Consider the following 22,992-nt stretch of genomic DNA (forward strand, 5'->3'; position numbering starts at 1 on the left):
TATTTTCTGTTAATGTCCACCTGCCTCACATTTGTATCTACTTTGATACACAAAGCATAAAAAACATGTTTGAGAAAAGCTGAGTAAGATTAGTTTATTACATGTTTTTCAAGGGAAAAAGAAAAGATAGTATCAATGTAGATCTGTGGTAACCAACAGGAGTCATCCAGATACAAATATTTTAATAAATGTGGATTTCACTGACAGAAACTGCTTCTTTAAAATGACTGGTATGCGGTCTCTTACTCTTTTTTTCTAATGAACATGCTGTTAATAATTCTTTTAGAGCTTAAACTGTATGGGGTCAAAACTAGCAGTTAGTAGGCAGTTGGACATGCTCCCTTTGAAGCACACTGGGAAATGGGAAATGCTATTTCTGTCTTAAATAACCACAAATAATTGTCAGTATAAGGTTTACTGTCACTCAGTTACCATAGATGACACAAAGAGACAAAAAGGCATGCTCAGAGCAGGTTACAGTTATTTAGCCTGGGGTAGCTGGCAGATTACCCACAGGGGGTTTATTATGGTAGCAGTTTGGCATTGTTAGTGCAGAGGGGAGGAGTCCCATTTGGTTTCTCTCCCCATGAATAGCAATGGCACCATTCAGTGTTAATGACTAGTGTTGTCTTCTTAAAACCTAATGGAATACAATACTCATTGTAGTTTATGTATTTATTTTACAATAAAAGAAGTCTGTAGCCAATTTTTTTTTTTTTCTGGCTGGCTTTCCAATTTGATGTGAAATGATTTAAAAACAACAACAACAAAAAAAAAAATAATAAGAAGAAGAATTTGAAACATGTTATGCTGTTATTATATAAATGATCTAAATACTGTTACATTTTGAGTTTAGGTATTTATAAAACTGATTTAACGAAGGGAAGTTTACACCTCTTCTCCCTTTGTTAATGGTTGCTCAAAACAATAAGCTTTAATTCAAAGATATTTGCTGAGTGTTGCTGCAGAAGAGGAAATCCGTCATAAGCTGTCTAAAATCTCGAGTTGCAACTGTAGGATGACACGCAGGCTACTGCCAAGAGGCATCAAACGCTGTTGGAATGGGAAGAGGCTAAGCACTAAAGAGGGAAGCTGGATTATTTTTACGGTGGCCTAACAATGGGAACTAAATGGCACTGTAATCTTAACCTGGACATCTGCCTGTGAAAAGTCAGATTCCAGCTCCAGACACACATAAAATGAGATTAGTGGTCTCATCTCCTTCCCTGGAGGAGTGTGTGGTCCGTATCACAGCTTTGCTCACTTGGTAATCCTTTATCCAAACAGGGTCCTGTCCTGCTTAAGAGTCCTCAGGGGTTTTGCACTAAATGATGATATCAAAAAGTTTGTAACAAGCACGCTCAACTCAATTTCAATCAAGTTTTCAATGGGTGCTGGAACTTAAATAAGACTGGAATCAAATGAAAATTGAACAAGTCAGCACTCCTTAAAAATGATATTTTTTATTTTAGTTTAAAACATGGTTAGGCAGGCGACAAAAGAAAAAAAGATAAAATAGCAGATGCGTTGCGGCTATCAAGCCTTCGTCAGTAAATGATGATAACATGTTTCTAATCACCTCATGCATCAAGTATTTTTTCAAACTTGACACTGAACAATTCTCAATGCAAACATTTTGTGTTGGGTCACACCACACTAGTGTGAAACACCAGAGGCCAAAACATTTGAATGGTTTCATATACCCTAGTGTACCTCCTCTTTGATCAATTTCAATGAAGAGAGCGCTACAGAATGAAGACCCCTTCTGGTGTCAGCCACAAAGCTGATGAAACCAGAGTTCAGTAAATCCTGTGATCTTTACACGAAGCAAGATCTTTTTTTTAACCTGATCTATCTTTAATAAGGTAAACAGCATCATGAATCTCCATAAGTACGGCTTCAACAAGAAAGGAGTTTTTTTGTTTTTTTTTATAATGTTAAGATTCATGTTTCTGCCTCAGACGTGCCTATTTATCATCACACCAATGCTGTCTCATTCCAAATGACAAAAGAAAATTATGACATTGACATTATTTAAAAGCAGGAAAAAAAAGGTGCATTTTCCCGATATTGAAATAGCTTATGAGGTTCCTTTCGGTAGAGGACACTTGTGTGGAATACTAAAGAGCTACTAGGAAAGCAAAAGAACAATGCAGAAAATTTGCATTTGCCTAAAAGGTAAACTGATTACAAATATTAAAGCACTGAGCCGCTGAATGATTTTTTTTCATGCGTTAAAGCACAGAATTTATTGAAGTTATATTTAGAAAAAGTACATGTGCTCCAAGTATCTACCCAATCACACAGACAATACTGTAGGTTCTGTTCTATTAGTTTATATGTGGCCCATCTATTGTGTTTACTACTTTAATAAAGGCAGCATGATGCAATTATTTTTTAATACAGGTGTATGTTTAGCCTCGATGCATTTCAAATTGGATGGATGAGATTCTGCCTTATATTCTTTAAGCTTGCTTGTGATGAAATGTATAAAAGGGGGCTAGTGATGAGGATGCTTAAGTTTGTAAGTAATACACAACAAACATTTAATGCCAGCACATCGATATGCTTTGAATAAGTGAGAAATAGTGGATTTCAGTTTTAAAGCAATTTAATAAAAAGCTAAAGAAAATCAAGTCAAGGCCATTCAATGAAACAGAAACTGTCTGTGATACATAGTGTGCAGACCTAATGAGCATTTAATACAGAATAATGTGCAGTATCTCATTGTAATACACTGAGCGGATTACGCTGGTCACACTTCACTGTGTTTGTGCAAGACTTTATGAAACTTTATGAACTAAATACAGTGGAACGCTGCATATCCGACCATCACATAACCACCCTGATCAATGAACCGCCTTGCTAAATAAATAAATAAATAAATAAATAAATAAATAAATATTAAAATTAGGCTACGAGAGTAATGGTATTGGCAGCAAGTGCAGCGTCCGCGATGGAAACACAAAGAAAGCATTATAGCAATCAGCCTTTTGGTGTGTTCCCCTTTAAGAGAGACAGGTTGTATGCATGTGTCAGTCAGCTGTGTGTAGCAATGACATTTCAATACACAAGTTGAGAAAGCTTTGTGTTTTACTCTTTTTTTTTTTGTGCAATGTGTTTATATGATGGAGCGCATGGTTGCAGATATTGGCAGCGTAGTGTTATAGCTTTTAAATGCATTTGAATTAAACAAAGAAAGCTTCATAAACGTAATGCTTACTGGCCGTTTGTTTAAAATAGCCGAACCAATACTTAAACCGAGCTTCTTAGCTGTTGGCAATATCAAGAAAGAGCGCAAAGTACCGTAACAGAGATATTAAGAAAGCAGAACCAGGGAGGGAGGGACTTCTAGAATTAAGAAAGAAGCCATCAGTTGCAGGTTACTGTACATGTAGCATTTGTTTTGTATTTTTTTTAAAAGCTTTGCGTGGAGATGGCTTATAGTAAACCACATAGCAACACTGTGTATTATATTATATTAATTATAGCCTAATTAATCTGGTTTACGTTTGCTTACTTTTAAAGCAAAGAATGTACCCATGTTTAAAGCAGTTTGAGTGCTGTTTTTGTTCACTAACCTATTTATGCATGTGTAAATGTAATTTTCTATAGATGTTCGCAAATCCGACTTTCACATATCTGCCTATACCCCAGTCCACAGGGGGTCGGATATGCTGAAAACTCTGCATTTCGCACATTTGTAAAACTAGCCATAGCTGCATTCGAGTTCTACAGATTACACCTGACTGCGCTAAACCTTGAACACTGAGAATGAAATCACCATAATTTACAGTTACTTCCAGTCCTATAATAGAGATAACCATAAGACAACACATTAAAACATTTCCAGGGCCTTAGAGCAAAATCCAAAGATAATGTTAATGTTACACATGGGCATACCCAAGTCTGGTTTACTGGTCTGCTGTATTGAATTCTCTTTCCTAGACTGAGATAGCTGTCTACAGTGCTGAAAATGGGAGCTATGGGACAGTGGGAATTAAAAACAAAGCAACAAACAAACAAAAACCACTCTGATCAGGGCATTTTGGATAATCCAGTTTCAGCTTTTTGGGAATCTCGTTTATTTTTTGTTTAGTTTTTACTTCACATTATCTTTGCTAATACTAAAGTAATTACAGCTAATTAAAAAACGATACATAACACAACCTTGACCAAGTAGCTGTTTGTAGATAATGAGTAATGATCCTCAGCTGCAAGTGAAATACACTACTCATACCTCTGAGCATTGTCTATCCATAAAAGATTAAAAACACACAAACATTTTGTAACCTGTTAGTGAAATGGAGGCTGAGAATCAAAGGATAGCTTCTTTTTTTATATAAACATTATCTAGTCATAATTTACCGCTCTGGGGACTGGAAGTGAATTACCAAAAATGAGAAACTACAACAAAAGCCAAGCCATTAGTGGTTAACCACTTGAATGACTATGACAGTGTAGGTCAGCCAATAACCAAAAGTACCATGCCAACATCCCAAGAAGAGTACATAAACCATTTTTAGTTTGTAAGGAGATTACGTAATGGCTTATTTTTTGCAAGGGAGATCATTCTTCATAACCCACTAATGCCTGTAGCATGTATGCATAATGTGGCCTTTTTAAGGAATCTTTGTTTGACAAAATACATCCTTTATTCCATTTGAAAAATGCGTTGCTGTTCCTAGTGCAACCTCAGTTATATGTACGTACAACACGAATGCTCCTGTCACCTCCATCAAATCTGCAATCTTGCCCCTTGTGAATGAAACTAAAAAACAGTGTTTTTATATAGTAGAGAATATGTCCGTGTCAGTCATTTGCATAACAAATTAATCAGTCATGGCAGGAACAGTTTATTTACAGAAAAGTGTGTTTTAAACTATAGTTACATAATTTCCTCTAGTTAGGAACATCATTCATGTCTCAATTACGCCTTGGGTGTTAGGGGTGGGTTCTTTGGTCTTTCTCACTCATTTTAAGTGAAAATGATGTCCTGCTACAGGGCATTTGATATTCTCCATAGATTAATTTACTCGGTTGTCTGCTACTGAAAATCACAAGCTGAGAAATGTCTAATTTCTACATATTAATGTTGTTATTCATCCTTGCATAACCTAATTAGACCCAAGGCTATTTTTGTTTCCTTTTCATCCATTGCTTTGAAATCTCACTTGTTTAAAAACTCAAATAAAATTACCACACTGCAAGTTTTTCTCCAGCCACTTCCTGTAGCCAGGGAAAAAAGAGGACGTAAACAAAAGACAGAGTCACGAGCAACTGATGCTAAGAACAAGAGTAGGGGCAGCTAAAAATGGCAAACCCAAACGCATGTATCCCTCCTGCTCCCATACTCCCAGTGTGCACAATACACTGAATTGTGGAGCTCTATGAAGGATGTTTTCAGGTCTAGGTCAGACTAAACCACGCTTAAATCTGTAAATGAGGTATTTTCATTAGTGTTCCCTTCCTTTTTATATGTTGGGATGACTCATTTGTTAACAGACAATTCCAAGAATGGTAAAGGTTGGTCTTAATATTAAAAGTGGTCAAGCAGAATATAGAAATTCTAAAAGAAACTAATAATGGCCTCAAATCGATATACATTCTACTCTATTAGCGGTTGTTCTATTGCAATGCTGTATAAATCTGCAGTTATTTGTTTCAAAGTTACCAGCATAGGTCATGGTATTCTGGCTACCTAAGTTTAGTAAACTTTCAGTTTTTTTGGGATTAGGCACCTTTTTGGATCAAACTGTTCTGTACCCTGGCATACCCCTGAATGAGAGTGAGAGGGGCTTTTCCAGTCAGTGTATCCAAAATGGTGCCCACAAAGCCTTTGCATAACCTCACCTTTCTATAAACCTTGCCTAAAGCCACCTAGATAATATCAGAACCCCCAATGGATCTAAGATCTCCCCATTGAACAATCATTCTCAGCAATGTCCTATAACTGTAACGTTTAAATGGGAATGTATGTTGTCAGATGCAATTCTTAAGTTTGGGGCAATTTTATGTTTCCTCAGAACCAAGACCCCTAGGGTCACTGGCAGTAATCAATGTACACAATGTATGCATGTTGATATAATGTTTAAACCAACAAAAGACCAGGAGTGGTATCCCCTTATCTCTCAGACAAAATCCCTTGTTTCAAATTCTTGCAGAGAGGGGCACAACCACTCATGTATATCATAATGTCACTTTCAGATTGTTCACCTGCTCAAACTGGTTATTTCATGTAATTGACAACCAGACTTGAGACCCGATCAATCACTGTGCATCGTTCTCACAAAATACCCCCTTCAGGACACCTGAAATTGAAGAACAGGAAAGGAAAATTCCCCTTTAATTATTTTATATCAGCACTGCAGCCACTCTGAATTCATTAACGATGATACCAGGCAAACAAGCAGACCTGAACCAAAAAAAAAAAACACACCCAGCAACAATTAGACCATTTTCCTTACAGTGTCTTAATGCAGTCTCAAGTGCAGTTTTTCAAACCTAACAAATCAAAATTAACAAAACTAGAATTATTTGATTACAAAATCTGATGTTACTGACCCGACCTTAATTATGTGCTTTAGTGCTGACTGTACATCAAATCAGAAGTGCTTCAAATAATGAGCACTGGTCCTCCATTGTGCTATTTTTGTATATGTTAGGAGGTTCCATACTGAAAGTAGGTAAGACAAGTCAGAAAGAAAACGCAAGCAGGTTTTACAAAAGCAAACTCCACTCGTTCTGAAAAATAACTTTTTTTGTTCAAATCTGTTTTTATTGTCCAAATAATTTTGCAATTGCATACCAACATGGATTGTATCTTCAGTAATGTATTCACCATCTTTCCTTTTTTCAGAAGTCTTTACATGAATGCTAATGTTCACACAGTAATGTCAAGCCCATTACAGCTTGAGTTGATCAAAAACAGAAAAATCTACTCTGCCACCAAGTACAATTTTAAGAGAAGATAAATAATCTGTTTCTTTTTTTTTTTTTACTGAACTCTGTCTGCCTGTTAACAAGAGCTAAATATAGCGCTTGTCTGTGTCCTGTAATTAAAGTGTTTTTTTAAAACCCTCTATGCCATGTGTTTCATAATTTAGTGTAAGCAGTTGATTTCATATAACATGTTGTCCGCTGGTGAAGCGAACATTTAAAATCAATGCATTTTTAAATGCTAAAAATAGTATTCTTTTCAGAAATTGAGATTTTCATGGAGAATTGGATATTATTATTACACTGCAATGGTTCTAATTCATGGAATCGTGAAATCCATACTCAACGTGAAAAAATACAGCCTTAATGATACAACAGCACAAATAAGGGATGCCAGTGAAGTGAAAGTTAAAAAAAAAAAGATAGATTCACCCATGGCTGGAGTGCAATAACAATAGTGGTCAAATGAGTTGTTTGGTAGTTTGCTAACCGCTGTAACCTGTACAAACAACATGGCAATGGAGAGTGCTCTGCATCACAATGATGAACAGCTGCATGTACATAATGTTGGATGTTTACATTTGAGAGACTTTATATAGTTTCACAGTTCTTGAAATGTACATTTGCAAAGGATTTACAGTTTTGTTATGGTGCATTGCTGGACACTCTATTCAGGAAAAAAAGGTATGCTGTTTTAAAGCATATACTCCTTTCATGAAAGCACATGTTTTACTAGTTAAAAAGCAGAACTACATAAGGTAGTGAGAATCTATTACACAAAAATAAATGAAAAATCGATCTACTTCTTAAGATTTTGTTTCGTTCACTATTATGTTATCTCTCCTACTCGTTTCATAATGCAGGGTAGCTTCTTGGTATTTTTTTTATTTTTTTGGTGTCAGGATTTGAGGAAAACTCCAAATTATTAGCGTTGGTGTTTCGGGGGGAATAACACTGAATTACAAAACAGCAACAGTCATTGAAATGTCTATAATAAATTACACTGCAGCTGTAAAGGACGTGCTATGACTCATCAAAAAAATAATTTGCCCTCATACAGAATAATACATTTGTCTTCGACCCTACCCTTGTGACGTTACAGCATTTCAATGACCAGGTATCAGGAATTTGCGTAATCTTAACTCTCTGAACAGATCACACTTAGCAGTGTTATTGCAGTAATAAGCCTCACCTAAGGTCAATTGGTTACCTAGTGGGAGTTGTTTATGAAGATACAGGGGAGGCACAATGTATTTAACCAGGTTGGAAAATAATTATATAGGGGCCCAATTTCTTGCATTCCATGGCACCTGGTCATTTAAAAACCCTCCTCTAACCAGGTTTCACACACAATTGCTCCTTGTTGCCTTGACAATAGAACTGTCAGCTCAGTAAAATGAAAAAAAAAACTGATAACTGTATTTGGACAGCACATACAATTACATTTCTCTGCGCATGAGTACAAAGCAGAAGTACCATGTTAAACTAAGTATTGGAACTCTTTCTGTTAATTCAGGAGTTAGTTAACTCGCTCCCAGATTTTCCTCTAGTGTGAAGGTGAACAGTAACAGCCTCAATGCGCACTCGCTGCTGCTTGAAAGCCTGGTGTGAAAATGGTAATGGAGAGAGTGGATTTCATAACCTTGGTGCACAACAGGTCATTTTTTAATGACATAAAGGCTGGCAGTATTCAGATCTGTTGTTGTTTAGACCATCTGAATAAACCCCACACATCTGATGTGTGAAAAGAGCAAGAAGCTATAAGCAACCTCAGTAAGCAAGATCGAGGGACGTTGAGTAATGACTCTAACAGGGGTTAGTCTGAAATATCCTGAGGCTTTTATGGAGGATCTAATGGTAGTTAATATGTTCAGACCTTCATTATTTATTTAGAGATTAATCACCTCAGATAACTCAAAATCAGATGCAACACTATGTTTGTAGTCAGGGACCCAATTTAACAGCTCGAAGGACTGAAGCAAAGATGAGTGACTTGCCCAAGGTCACAACATGAGTCAAGGTCACAACAAAAGTAAAGTCCTTTACTTTTGCCACTGGTCATGTCATCTCATAACCTTTCCAACTAGCTCTCTTTTTGTAAGGTCAAACCGTAGAGTAAATTAGTAAATTAGAAATCATGACCTGAATGCCCAGTGGTGTAACCTCCACAGGTTGAAACCATTCAGTTCATATACATTAAGACTGCATATTCCTCTAGCAGGCAATCAGCAGCCACAAAGATGTGTTGATTATACACAGAGTACAGTATACTGTATATCTAAAATAATAAAGCCTCTAGTCAGTGTGGGTCTTTCCGCAGTAACTGGACACCGATAGCATAACCAAATAATTAAATACATTCCGTGCATTTTTCTCATTTCATGAAGGCAGATGGCAATTTATTTAATAAACACAGTCTCATGATGATCACCGAGTTTGACAGCCAAATTACTTTCAACCTTATTCCTTCTCTGGACTGGGTGAGGACTCTAATCATTTCTCTCCATCTGATGGCTTTTCAGGAAAGGCCCACATGTGAACTGAGTGATGGCCCTATGTATTTGCTGATATTGTATGGCGTTACGTAATGGGATTAGTGGGCTTTAGAGTATGTAAGTAGAACCTTTGCTTGTTAATCAAAGACAAAATGAATAAGGTTTGTCATCTACACTCCAGAGACTGTGTGAGGTTTTTAGAACAGAGAATACATGTGACAGAACCACCAGGATGCGTCACAGCAATACTGAGAGTTTGGCATAGCCTAAACTTAGATTGTCTTTCTTAACAGGTTGAAATGTTTCCAATTAGGCAGATCAGCACAGCAAGCTGAAGCAGAATTAAAAGAATGACTTGTCATATTTAAGGATGTGTTCATATTTTTTTATGAGAAAAATATTCAGCCATTTCCCTCTTTGAAAAGAAAAACACTAAATTACAATTTTCTCCATTGTAAGTATGGCAGAGTTTGATAAAATAAGTAGCTTAGGAATAAGCAACATCATGGTTTCAAACTGATTGTGTTCGCATTTAATCTTCCAACTGAAATGTTATCTTAATTAGATTTCTCAATACTTTTTTTTCTTTTAAATACCATTTCCATTGAGTTTTTTAATGCTGAGGTTTTGAGGTAACTAACTTACTGATGATGAGGAATCCAGTCACACTTCTAAAACAGTTCCTACTAAAGTGTGGAGTTTCGTTAAATGGGGCACAATTCACTGTAAAGTCATTGAGAGGTTCAAATGAAGTATGCCATATACCTTGCCAAAGGTATGAGTCATGAACATTTTCCACCCAATCACAGATCAGAAATCATGTAATAGTAGGTCAACATGACTGCCCATCATATTTAAGAACTTCCTTAGACCTGTATGTCCCAATTACAAACTTGCAGTGTCATCAACAGTATGTCTGATTATCTGGCTGAGTATTAAACTATGATTACACAATGGCAGGTCGAAAAAGTTTATAATTTGAAGCACCAGCCATTAAAAAAAAGCCAGTATCAAACTGTGTGCATTTTTAACCAACTCTAGAGCGAGTGTGTGTGGGGAGAGACCTGAGACACAGGTCCAGCTTCTGAAGAATTAATTAACTGGCCTTTGGGGGAGAGTGGGACATTTTCCTCCAAGGAATAGAAAGAATGAGTGTGAGAAATGAAAGAAAAGAAAGGAAGTGCTTTTGAAGGAAACTCACAGCTGCTTCTGAAAAAAAAAAAAAAAAAGTTCAAAAGTTTCCTATTATGCCGCTTTTCTTTACGAGTTCAAACTTAACAAGCGTCAATCCTTTAACCAGCAGTGTCATACAGAGAGGTTACTGCAAAACTGGCAATCCATGGACATCATAAAGAAAGACATTTCAGACCCAAATGACTGACATATCCAATATTAAAATGACAGCACAATGCAAAACCATCTTTTCACTGACTGGTCCCTCATAAAAATAAATGACTTGCATTCTACTTCCACAATACAGTTAAAAAACAAAAAGAACGAGAGCCAATAAAATGGTAGCAGGTTTGAATTAAAAGAGCTCTACCCCATCAGAGTGGGTTCATCAGGTCTAGTTTTTGTGTCACTACTTTTAAACTAATCTCACTTTATTCCTGTTGCAGATTCAACAGAATAAAAAGGGCTGGAAATAAATATGGTGCATTAAAAAATATAGATCAAGGTTCGACACAAAATGTATTTATTTAATTATTTATTTATGTATTTATTTATTTAACCAGGAGATTTACCTATTGAGACTGTGGCCTCATTTACAAGGGGGTCCTCAAAAACAATAAAGAAACAATTACACTGAGTCAAATAGAAACCAAGTCTAAATTCTGTCTTGCCTCCCTTTGGTGTCTTCTATAAATACATAAAAATTGGTTTTTATTCATACACAGTACTGGTATTTTTAAAGTACATTTTCAGTATTGGAGGTGTTGGTTATCCTTTTATAGTTTTAGTTTTGATTTTGTCTTATGGAGGGGTCATACCAGAAGGTTGTTCTTTTTAGGCATTATGAACCACTTCTGAAGAAGACTGCAAAGGGATCTACTTTTAACCCTTTCAGTGAGGTCCCGCCTTATCTTGGTGCCATATGTTAACACATGCTGTCGGAAATCACGTTAGAACCTCAAGGGACTCCTTGGTCCCAGTCTGAGGTAGTGTACAAATAAGGTGACCATATGGCTCTGTGTCCAGCGGGACAGTTTGGGACAGTTCAGGCTTTTCAACTCACAACCCAATGCATTCTGGTAAGCGTAGTCCTGCTTCTCTTAAAAGTAAGAACGGTACCTGAGACAGGTAAAATGTACCAGAATGCATTGGGTTGCGATAAGCCTGAACTATCCCAAACTGTCCCGCTGAACACGGAGCCATATGGTCACCTTATGTATAAATATATGTCAAAAATATTTTTTGTCCTGTTCGCATGTATAAAGCAGTTCCTTTTTGAATTATAGAACCTAATTCTGCATTCCTGAGCTCGACAAAAATAATTCAGCACTGAAAGGGTTAAATCCTAAACGAAAGATCCACTTTTCCCTTGGTTTTAATAGGTTATTCGGCTCTTCAAGCTCATACTTGCCAACATTTGGAAACTGTTCAGCGGGACGCTCGTCCGGAGGGGGGGGGGGGGTCATATGCATCATACACATGGGAGGAGTCATACGCAAAAAACACTCATCATCATATAATAGACGTATCCCCCCAACTCAATACGACACAACCATCATGACAGTAAAAAATAGACATAATGAAGCGTTCTTACCTTTGTGTAACTTAGTGATCCGCAGATGTGTCAGCCACATGAAGAGCACAGCGTGTGGTTTTCACTAACTCTACTGTGCAGAATAAATGACTTTTTTTCTACGGGTAAATATCAGGACTTTCTTCCTATGCATCGGGATGTGGGAAATCTGCTAGGAAACCGGGACTGTCCCGACCTAAAGGTATTGCTGGCATGTATGCAAGCTGTATAATTGTATTAATGAATATCTGTATTTTTGCTGTCTGTATAAGTTGTTAATTGTTAACAGTTTTGCCAAGTTGTTTGGCCATTTAAAGCATCTAGATGGAAGCACACAACAAAATTCACCAATTAGGAGGTAATTTGTACTGTAGGAAAGGTTGATGAGTATCCTAAAGTAAGTGCAAAGCCCATTTCTTGTCTTAGTTCATGAAAAGATACAACTGCATTATTAAAGTAAACTTATTCAGCAATTCAGACAGGTATAGTCTATCTCTGTCCACTTGATCAAAGAAAACTAATGCCCATGTCAAAAACAGATGGATGCCAAGAGGAAAAATTGAGGTATTGCTTTCAGAAGTGTATGTGGTGACTATGATCCAAGCAGGAAAGATCTAAAGAAAGACTGACTTAAGACTAAAGACCTTTAGGGAATCAAACATCAATGTGCTATCTGGGGGTTGGAATTTGAAACACATGGCTATAACAATTGGTATGTATACACCTAACAACTTCCAATTTTTTTCTTCTTTAGATAGGAATTTAAACTTCTAACAGGGGTTACTGTGCCCTGTTCATAGCATTAACCACTGGTGATGACTTTAGATTTATTTGTATCACTTTTTACTTTGTAATTATCTCCATGCCCTTTGCAACACATTCCTGTCCCCTCTTCCTTTGGTCTGGTTCTGGTTTCCAGAATATATATATATATATATATATATATATATATATATATATATATATATATATATATATATATATATATATATATATATATATATTTGCAACACTTGTATTGGATAACCTGACACGTCACTTATGGAGGTAATTACTAAATCACACCTTATCTTATATGCTACTCACCTCCAGTTCATATCAGTCACACCAGAGCATGATGGTGTGATGAATGCCAACAGCCACTGGCTGTAAAACTGCTTAGAACCTTGCTAATTATGCACCAAGATGTCCTTAGTGTGCAATTTGTATCCAGGCACTGTGTAAATCCTGACACTTTTATACCACACACAACACATCGTCTATGCAGCCTGACATGCCACAGAAATGAGAAACTCATACCAGAGTGTGATGGGGCATATGGGGATGATCATGAAAACACCATCATCATGATGAACATGTCACATGACATGACGTGAGCAATAGGTTCCATAATAAAAACCTTTCAGAAAGCCCCAGAGGCACACTGCTGGTAAGTAATAGATCATTTTCTGTAGCTAAATGTCATCAGGTGGATGCAATGATCCAAAATGCATTTTCTAAAAAAAATATTTGCATATGTCTGAATGCACCTTTATTCCGAACATTGCCAAAACAATGCTATTTCATTTTACTGAATATTTTAAGATTGCGTGTATGCATACATTCAAACCGATAGATGCTCCCCTTAGGCGGTGGAAACAGTACAACATTTGTGCAGAATGGTATAATATTTCTGGAAGACATAGCACCCAAGCTTCACTATTACTAACTATATAGTGAGTAAGTGTTTAGTAATGCTATATAAATGAATGCAAATTAATTTAAAGTGATTATGTGAGGAAATGAATTCTTTCTTAGGATTTTCAAAACAACAACACAGTATGTAATCAGTATGGCTAAATCCTGCTTTAGCTTTTCATCACATACACTACTGCCCAATGTATCAGATAGAAATTGAGAAAACCAGGCTCTGATGTGCTTAATGGGCTTTTAATACAAACCAAACCATTTCAAGGTTACAAGTGCAGTGCCCACAGCACAACAAAGAAAATAAATGAAACCCACACATCTGCTCATAAAAAAACAAGGGGTTTTGTAACAGCAGTAAAACAACTGTGGACATAAACAGACCTAGTGGGCTGTACATAATGCAGATCTGAATGCAGCCACTGCCATTAGAAACACATCAGGGTGCTATATAAGCAAGAGCATGGCGAGAAATGAACTTTGTGATTCAGACAAATCAGCATGCAATCACACCATGGTGATCAGCAACATCTACAATAAACGGGTTTGCTTGCAATGAAGACAACATTACCTTCCATAGAACATTGAACAAATTATAGAATGAGAAAGTGTAATTACTTTAATGCTTCCATTTAAAAAAAAAGAAAAAAGAAAAAAACAGACTAATAATTCTTAAATCCTCTATACTATGCAGAAGCGTAATACTTTAATGAGCAAAAACACCTTGTTATTCTGGTATTTCTATCTTTCAAACTAAAGATTCCCTGTGGAACCAACCACCTAACCAAGAACAGCATAATTACAGCTACTAACATATGTGATCCATACATACTGTATACAAGTGGTTGTCCCTTAAGCTACAAATTAATTAGAAAATTTTAAATATTGTTTCTTGTGGGGCTTTACAATAAGGCGTCAAAGATGACATAAGCGATATGGTTTGCAAATAATCTATTAAATAACACAATACAAAAGTTAAATTAAGAAAAAAGAAATCAGATATCATGGAACACGAAGATACACCTTGCCTGAAAACCAATATAATCTCCAAACCCAATCGGTCGCAGCTACAATGGAAAGGTTAATCAGCAAGCAGTGAATTTTTAGTGTAAAATACTGCAGACTGAGACAGTTGCCGTCTGTGACTAAGGCTGAGCTTTTTATGTCATTCTTTTCATGCAAAACATATTAGTCTTGTACAATGTCTTCAGATTAAGATCTGTCTGTAAACCGTTAAGTGCTGGATAAAGCTCTCGTATTTAAAAGTCTGTATACACAGTACACATGTTGATGTATTTACACATAGAACAGACAGGCCATTAACAAAAACTGTAAACAGTTCGCTTGCTAATCAACTGCCAGCAATCAATATACTTCCACTTAGGATTTAATTGAAGAGCAATGTAAAACACACTGCTATTCTGATCACAAAACCAAAATCAAATACTGGGATTAAATCAGATTAATTATTTTGTGTATCTATATAATGACAACCTCCCTTTGCTTTCTGTGAACGATACAACGTTTTACAATCCTCCTGTATTATGTGTACACTTCCCCAGGCCAGGATGCCCACAAACAAGATATTGTTTAAATCTCATTGCAGGTTTCTTGGTAAAATATATATTTTAAATACATTTTGTCTCTTGCTTTACTAAGTCAGAGAGTCATTAAAACACAGCCAACAAGGGTCCCAGGCAATATTGATCTCTCTATTCTTATGACTGCCAGATGGAGATACTCGGGTGTTCCTCCAAGTGTGTTCCATTAACCAACAAAAGCTTCCTGAACTGCAGTACACAGGTGCATGTGTTGATGGTTTAAAATAAAAACCCTCTTATCCTGGTTCAGAGCTTGCTGGTTTCTCTATAACCAACCGGCTTTCATAAATCCAGCAATGTTTTCTTTCAAGCTGGACTGCCAGCATCTCATTATACATGTGAATGTCACCTTATTACTTCTTATTTGCAACACACCTGGTGCCTGAAAGGAAAAAGAAATGCAGTCACTTAAAGAAAGGAAAGGGGGAAGAGGGAGGGGAGCTGTAATTTCATGGTCAGAGTGTTTATGATTATTGGTGCTACTTACTTCACAGCAAGGGAGACCTTTCTACTTTTACTTCAAATACTGCTTTTATTACTGTATTTACCAGTCAGTGTTCTAAAAATATATTGTAAGGTCTGCTTTTGCCAGGAAAATCATTGTATAAAAAAACATATAAAATAGGATTAAAAGTATTCAAAAATATACTTCCATGTAACTGAACATTCTTCCAAAACCCTATGAATTTGTTCCTTGTCTTTTTTTTCTGTTGATTTTTCAAAAGCCTACAAATATTGCATGATGGATATTTTTGTTTAGCCCTACGCATATGCCATAGAACACAATATCATGTGTTTACTCTTGTTCTGCATAACTCTTCTCCAAAAGCTTAAATACACCTCTGACATACTGTAACAAAATAAAAAAAACAAACAAACAAAAAAAAACTCTTCCCTTTATTGCCTCTGCTTATATGTTTTCTATCGGTTATGCATGGCTGCAGGAGATCAACAGTGCTGTAGCTGGAGTCCCTACTGACATTACACATCTCACTGTGCACCTGCTGCACACACTTGGAAGGTAAACAAAGACGATAGTTACTTATCAATATTTAAATTATGTTTCAGAACTGGGCTTATCTATTTCTATTTTCAATATGGCACAGCTTAAAATCTCCAATGTTGCTTAGACGTTTCCTATAACGCTGATTAACAAAACAAACCACACACACCTTTTTGCCATAATAGTGTGACTGGAGAGAGATATAGCTCACAAGGAAAGGTCCTTGGTGGACAGAAAATACAGTATAGGTGAACATCAAAGCATTAATACTTGTCTTAAAGAAAATAAACGATGGACCAAGGGTCCAGGTTAAATCGGTTGTTATGAGGGTGTGAAAGGGGTTCTGTAAAGCAAGTGTCTGTAGGTCAAGGGTTAATGCAAGTCCTCTGGTATGTAATATTCCAAAGTACTTCAGTAAGTGTCTGCGTGTGTTAGAGTAGTTCCTTAGCAGGTAAACGCACATTCCAGTCAGAGGCTGCTCCATCACTGTCACTCTGCTGTGGCAGCAGAGCTTAAAAGAGAATTGTTAAGCAGCACCATCTGTAACCTCTTCCCAGCCCCAACTACCTCCCCGTTTAGAATGTAGTAACACACACACACACATGCATGAAATGATGGTCTCCACCCTAGATCTGATTTCAGTCACCTAGGGATATCCCCAGGCTAAAAAAAAAAGATAAAAAGCCTTTTTGTAAAGAACCTTATGTCTCTCAAACTTACTTTTGTTTTTTGATTTCAACCCAGTTTATAAAACCCAGCTGACTTGTCAAAATACAGTGCCCTCAAACCATTTTACTGTTACAGCAGGTATACAATTACAAACATACGGCTGAAATCTCTTTGAAATATGCAAACTGTAAAGCCAAAATGAATAAGGTGACCAGCTTTTTAAACTGGGACAGTATGGAAATATTGCAAATAACTTCCAACGTCAAAGCTATGGTGAAGATCTCGGGTTTTTATCTTCACTTTGGCAATGTTTGATCTAATATCATATTGAAAGTGAATGCAGAGACTCGTGGTGATATTCAGAGTGGAACAACTTTTTTTTGTGAATAAATGATCTTGTCTTGTAATGTCATTTCAACACAACAGACAGTCATTACATTACACAGTAGCAATTCAATAATATCAAATTCTCAGATTCTATTTTATTGCCAATTACTGCTGCAAATCTAGTCCCTTTTCTGCCTAAGAAACCGCATCTTCTCTCTTTGATTTCCACTTTCCATCTCACTCTATCTCTATGCTATCCTCCAGTGTCCAATCTGCAAACCAGGCCCTTCCTGCATGTAAACATTACATATCTCAATATTTCTATTCATTAAATGGTTACTTCATATAATCTATTTTCTTTTTTCTAAATATAGCATTTCTTACCATTTAATATGACATGGTATTTGTTCTGCATATGTTTTCTATTGCAGTTTCTGATTGGATCATTGCTTTTCTTCTATTACACTAAAAGCTGTGATAAAGTAAAATACTTTATAGAGCTATCACAGAGAGCATTAATCTTAAATATGATTACTCCATTGTCTCAATTTTCTCATATCTTTTTAAAGAAAGGTCAAATGAAACGAGGACATGGTTGTTTTTTTGCAATTGTTTTAAACTATTTGTATCATATACAGTACTCAACTATCAATGTAAATATATATTTTTAATAAATTAAATTGGCACCAGGAGACCTGAAACTTATTGCTAAAAACAACATAACATGTATACTTAAAGAAATAAAAAAAATAAAATAAAAAAATTCTGAAACTTGTAAAATATTTTTACAATATGAATTTTACAAATGTAAAAAATAACTAGTTCATAAATTATTTTGTATTATTCACTAACATATGTTTCTTAGAGGGTACCTGTGGTGAACTGAAAGTGAATACATACTTATTTCAATAGAAAACATGTTTCCAAATACTTTTGTCACATTGTACAGCCCCTCCTATTTCTGTGATGGGCTATTTTGATGCACAAAGTGTTCAAACCATGACAAGCTTCAGTGCACTGCATTGTAAACATGTCATGGTAATGTGATAGCCTACATCTACACACCTATAGCTACACACGAAGCAAAGTCGTTTGCACGCAGTTATACAAATATCATGGATGAAGAGAATAATTCCAACACAATACAGTGGTACCTGTATGAGCCGTTATTGTTAGATTACAGTAGTCTAACCTCTTCACTCAGCGAGAGCCACCAGTTCATTTTAGCAGCAGTCAGTGGATTAACCCGCCCATAATTCTCTGTGATTGGTTGCAAATATGAACGATGACTGTTCAGTAATTCTCCAGATTTACACGGCGCTGTACAGCCGCTTTTTAATGCTACTGATCATTCAACCTTCTTTAGTCACATCAAGTGTTGTACTGTAATAAGTTATATATGGCAGAAACACAGCAGCCTGCATGAAAATTCAATATTCTGTAATTTCTGTTACCAGCGTGACGATGCTCTGGGGAAAATAAATAAATAAATAACGGGATGAAATGAGCGTCCCAAGAAAGGTTCTGGGGACACTGGGACCAGTGTTCCAAAAGTGGGACTGTCCCGCCCAAAATGGGACATCTGGTCACCTTAAAAATGAACAACACAAAAAAGACCTTCAATTACAGCAATTCATGACCGGTTTGCGCATTATTTGGGGATGCAGATACAGTTTCTAAGTTTTGTTAGAGGCAGTTTTCAAAAGCTTTGCTTTTTATTTTAAGATTCCATATAATGCAAACGGAAAACCATTTTTCTTTTTTCATTTGAGACCAGACATAATGTGCCTAAATAACTTTGCATACAATTCACAATAAACCCTCATCATGTGCCCCCACAATTAACAGTCAGGTTTTTGTTACATTTTTAAGTGTAAAAACACAGGGCTAGGACATCATATTCTTTGTAGCACAATAGGAAGCTTGCAATTCTTTACCACTGTCGGAATGATTTTCAACAGGAAATTATGGCACTTTATAGTACTTATCTGCGCTTTTCTCTTCTTGGACTAGATTTAACAACAGCAGCACATTGTTTTGACATTTTAATTTAAGCCAAAACAATGCTATTATATTGTTGGGTAAGGGCATCTGCTAGGAAATAAATAATAATAAAAAAAGGAAAGAAAATGGACAAACATGTTCCCGTCCTCTGACTCTTCCTACAATACAGGAATTACTCTTATTGAGCCAGTTATTGTGCCAGGGCAGTGCTTTCAGCTGACACACTGAATAGGCTATTCCAAAACCCTCCTGCATCAGTTCTACCATTTCAATCTGCTGCCAAAGACAGATGTACACACTTGAAGATGAAGATTAAGAAAATTAGTTTCCTGTATCTTCAGTGTGCTGGAAGGCTCATGTTTGTTGTGGTTTTAGGGGAGCAAGCTACTTTATATACTGTCAGCCAAAAGTATATCATTCAATCCAATCAAATACAGTACTTTTTTAATCAGATAAGAAAGTAAAACAATTAAAATAATGATTGCAACACAATGGACCTGATTCACTAAGCACTTACTTGAGTGCTAAAAGTAAAGAAAAACAAGAAATTGACTTAGTTTTGTTTGGACTTAATTGGAACATTTTTAGATTCATGGGTATGTAACACTGGTAAACAATAAACCATTGCAAGACAGACCTGGGTGGACACAATACGACATCAAATAGACAGAGATATACATTCAAAAGATGCAGGACAAGTGAACAAGTTCATCCCATTTGTAGGCTTGGGTAAGGGTCTGCCTCTGTTTTAAGTCTGATTGTAAATCTGTTATTGAAGTAAATGCAAATGCATCTGAGCAGACATCTATTGTCCCATAGCCATCTTGAGATAATACTCTGACCATGATAAATGACAATGGCTGGTTCAGCTACTAAGTTAGAAAGAAAATGATTCAAGTAATAATGCCTCAGGCACACTCTGCATAGCAGGTGGTGTGTAAATGAAAGAAAATGAAACCTATAAAACAGAGCCTATTTGAGACCGTCGTTTTTAATAAATAATTTAGTGATAAATGCAGTGTTTATATTCATGAGCAATACCAGACCCACATATTTTCATTGAGCTCATGGGGTATAATAATGGGGTATACAAAATCATCATATATATAAAAATAATTCATAGAACTCTGTGGCAAAGAGACAGAAAATACAGTAATCTAATAGTAACTATGGGAAAATAAAAATGAGGCGCAATGATATCATTTTCATTGTTATTTCTTGAAATGCAGTGTTTTTCTAATGTATTGGTATGTCAATAACACATACATTTTATTTGTACAGCTGTTTTTTTTTTATAGAAACATTTAACTGATGCCATTTTTTTTCTTTATCCAAATATTTTCTACATTGTTGTAGCCTGAATGAGCTTGTCACTACAAAGAGTGGAAAACCCTGACAACAACACATCTTTATTGACATCTAAAAGTAGCAAGTCCCTCCACATATGGCATGACAGACACATGTGGCAGGCCCAGTGGGTAACATTATGAAACAGGTCACTATGCTGCGTCTTAAGCCCCTTTCACACTGGCATGTTCTACCAGGTCGGCTATGTGATTTCACACTGCTTTTGATAAAGCAGGGTTGACCTGGGTGACAGACGCAAGTACTCAATGAGCGTATCAATGCCCCGGAAGCAGCTTGTTACTGACGCTTCCACCCAAGCTTCTCTGGACTGAACCGTTGGCCCAAATGTTGATTAAAGCAAATGTTTCTTCATCCCTGCTGCAATCTGGCTCATGCTGTGTCTCAATCAACAAAAATATGGCATGTCGACCCACATCCTGAGGTGAGTCGCTGGTACCCGGGTCACTCTGAGTACGACCCAGGATTGTGACCCTGGTAGCCAGAACCTGCGTCCAGACCCGAATAGGCGTGCCAGTGTGAAAGGGGCTTTATTGTTAAATTACCACTGCAATAAGATAGTGTCTTCAATAGCATTTCCATTAGGTTGCCAAGTCTGCACTACCAACTTTCCTAATAACTGCTTATCTCTGCAAAACCACAAACTGTACAAATATGAGCAAGCCTGCAGTACGCTTTAATTACAGTCAGTTCCACTACATTATGGTATCCACTCTGCATATATTAAATTCCTGGCATAAGGTAGGTATAAGGTTGGTAGCATGCTATAGCAAATTAAAGACTGCAATGTGCATGTTTACAGCTTCGTAATGTTTTTTGTATTATTACAATGTGATGTACGTGTACATCATAGTAGATGGTCCAGATTTAAAATAAACGTGATTGATAAACATAAAAAAAATGCATTTCAGAGAACACAGTCACAAATTGCATATTAAGATTGAACAAGCTAGTTTTCAGTATGTAATGAAGACCAAGGTACCTCCTCCAACAGCATAAACTGAATGAAGTGTGAGCATTGACAGTATTATACTTGCTTGGCGTTAGGCTGGTCTATGCTAAACTACAGCAGGCTAGGCAAAAAACCATGGGCTAAATAGTTTGCAGATTCTGCGCACTGCTAAAAGAAAATAATTACAGAATGGAGTAGTGCAAAACAGAGCATCCAGTTGAATTAATACATTTAAAACAGTAATTGTCTGTCACAATTTACTGGTTTTGACTTTAATTAAGCTATTTGTAAAAACAACAACAAAATAAATAAATAAATAAATACAAATACTGGGAAGTCAATAAATACTGATAGTTACTGTAAAACACGACAGAACAGTGAGCCTGGTTTACTGTACATGTGGACATTTTTTTATGAAAGAAAAAAAAAAATCAACTGTAAATGAAAGAAAAATACTTGCAAACAAATCTTCATGCACATTGCTCTTAGGAGTCTTGGTAAAACTATCTGATTGTGTGTCTTTAATTTTAATAATGACTTGCATTGTCACTGTTAATATGTTACTTGGTATGCACTGTATGTGTCAGGGTTATCCAGCAATAGCCTGCAAAGATACAGCTTTTCTGTGTATTTCTGCAAGCTGATCAGAAATTCTTCAGGGCATACTTCATGGAATTAACATGTTTACAGGTAAAGGATGGAGAAATTATGCTTGTCAGGCAGCCATGAGAAATCCCAGCATCTTCTGTTATGTATGGCTATGTATGGATTCAAAGTGAAGTGTCTGTGCATTCCTAGATAATAACAGACTACCCAACGTACCTCAGCATTGCACCAAACCCTTTCTTTTTGCTTTTCTTCTCCTGCTCCTCTGCATCTTCAGCCCTTTTCTTGTCTTTCTCTTTTACTTTGTCTTTCAATTTTTCTTTTTTCTTGTCTTTGTTTTTCTTCTTCTTGTCTTTCTTGGCTTCGTCTGTGTCTCTGAAGCCCTGTCGTGAAGATCCGCTGGCTGGGGTATCACGGCCTGAACTCGCATCAGACAATCCATCTGTTCAGAAATGAAAGGAAATGTATTCTTTAGTGGCAAAATGGTATAGCCACAAAATACTTGCATTTTTATTTTTATTAAAATAGGTAACAAATGTAATAAAGCATTTACAAATCTTGGTAGTAGTGTATACAATTAGTCTATTTTCTGAAAAATA

At 36.3% G+C, this 22,992-nt stretch overlaps 1 protein-coding gene across 1 annotated transcript in view; it reads right to left on the reverse strand.

The window, feature by feature from the left end:
* The window catches only part of LOC117426954 (partitioning defective 3 homolog B), a 242,904-nt gene that overhangs the window by 53,221 nt on the left and 166,691 nt on the right, over positions 1–22,992 (reverse strand). Inside the window, exon 18 of the mRNA XM_034045222.3 lies at positions 22,610–22,835. Within this exon, the coding sequence (XP_033901113.3) occupies positions 22,610–22,835 (226 nt within the window). The remainder of the gene's footprint in view (positions 1–22,609; positions 22,836–22,992) is intronic.

This window comes from Acipenser ruthenus, chromosome 11 (genome assembly GCF_902713425.1).
Source record: "Acipenser ruthenus chromosome 11, fAciRut3.2 maternal haplotype, whole genome shotgun sequence".
NCBI lineage: Eukaryota > Metazoa > Chordata > Actinopteri > Acipenseriformes > Acipenseridae > Acipenser > Acipenser ruthenus.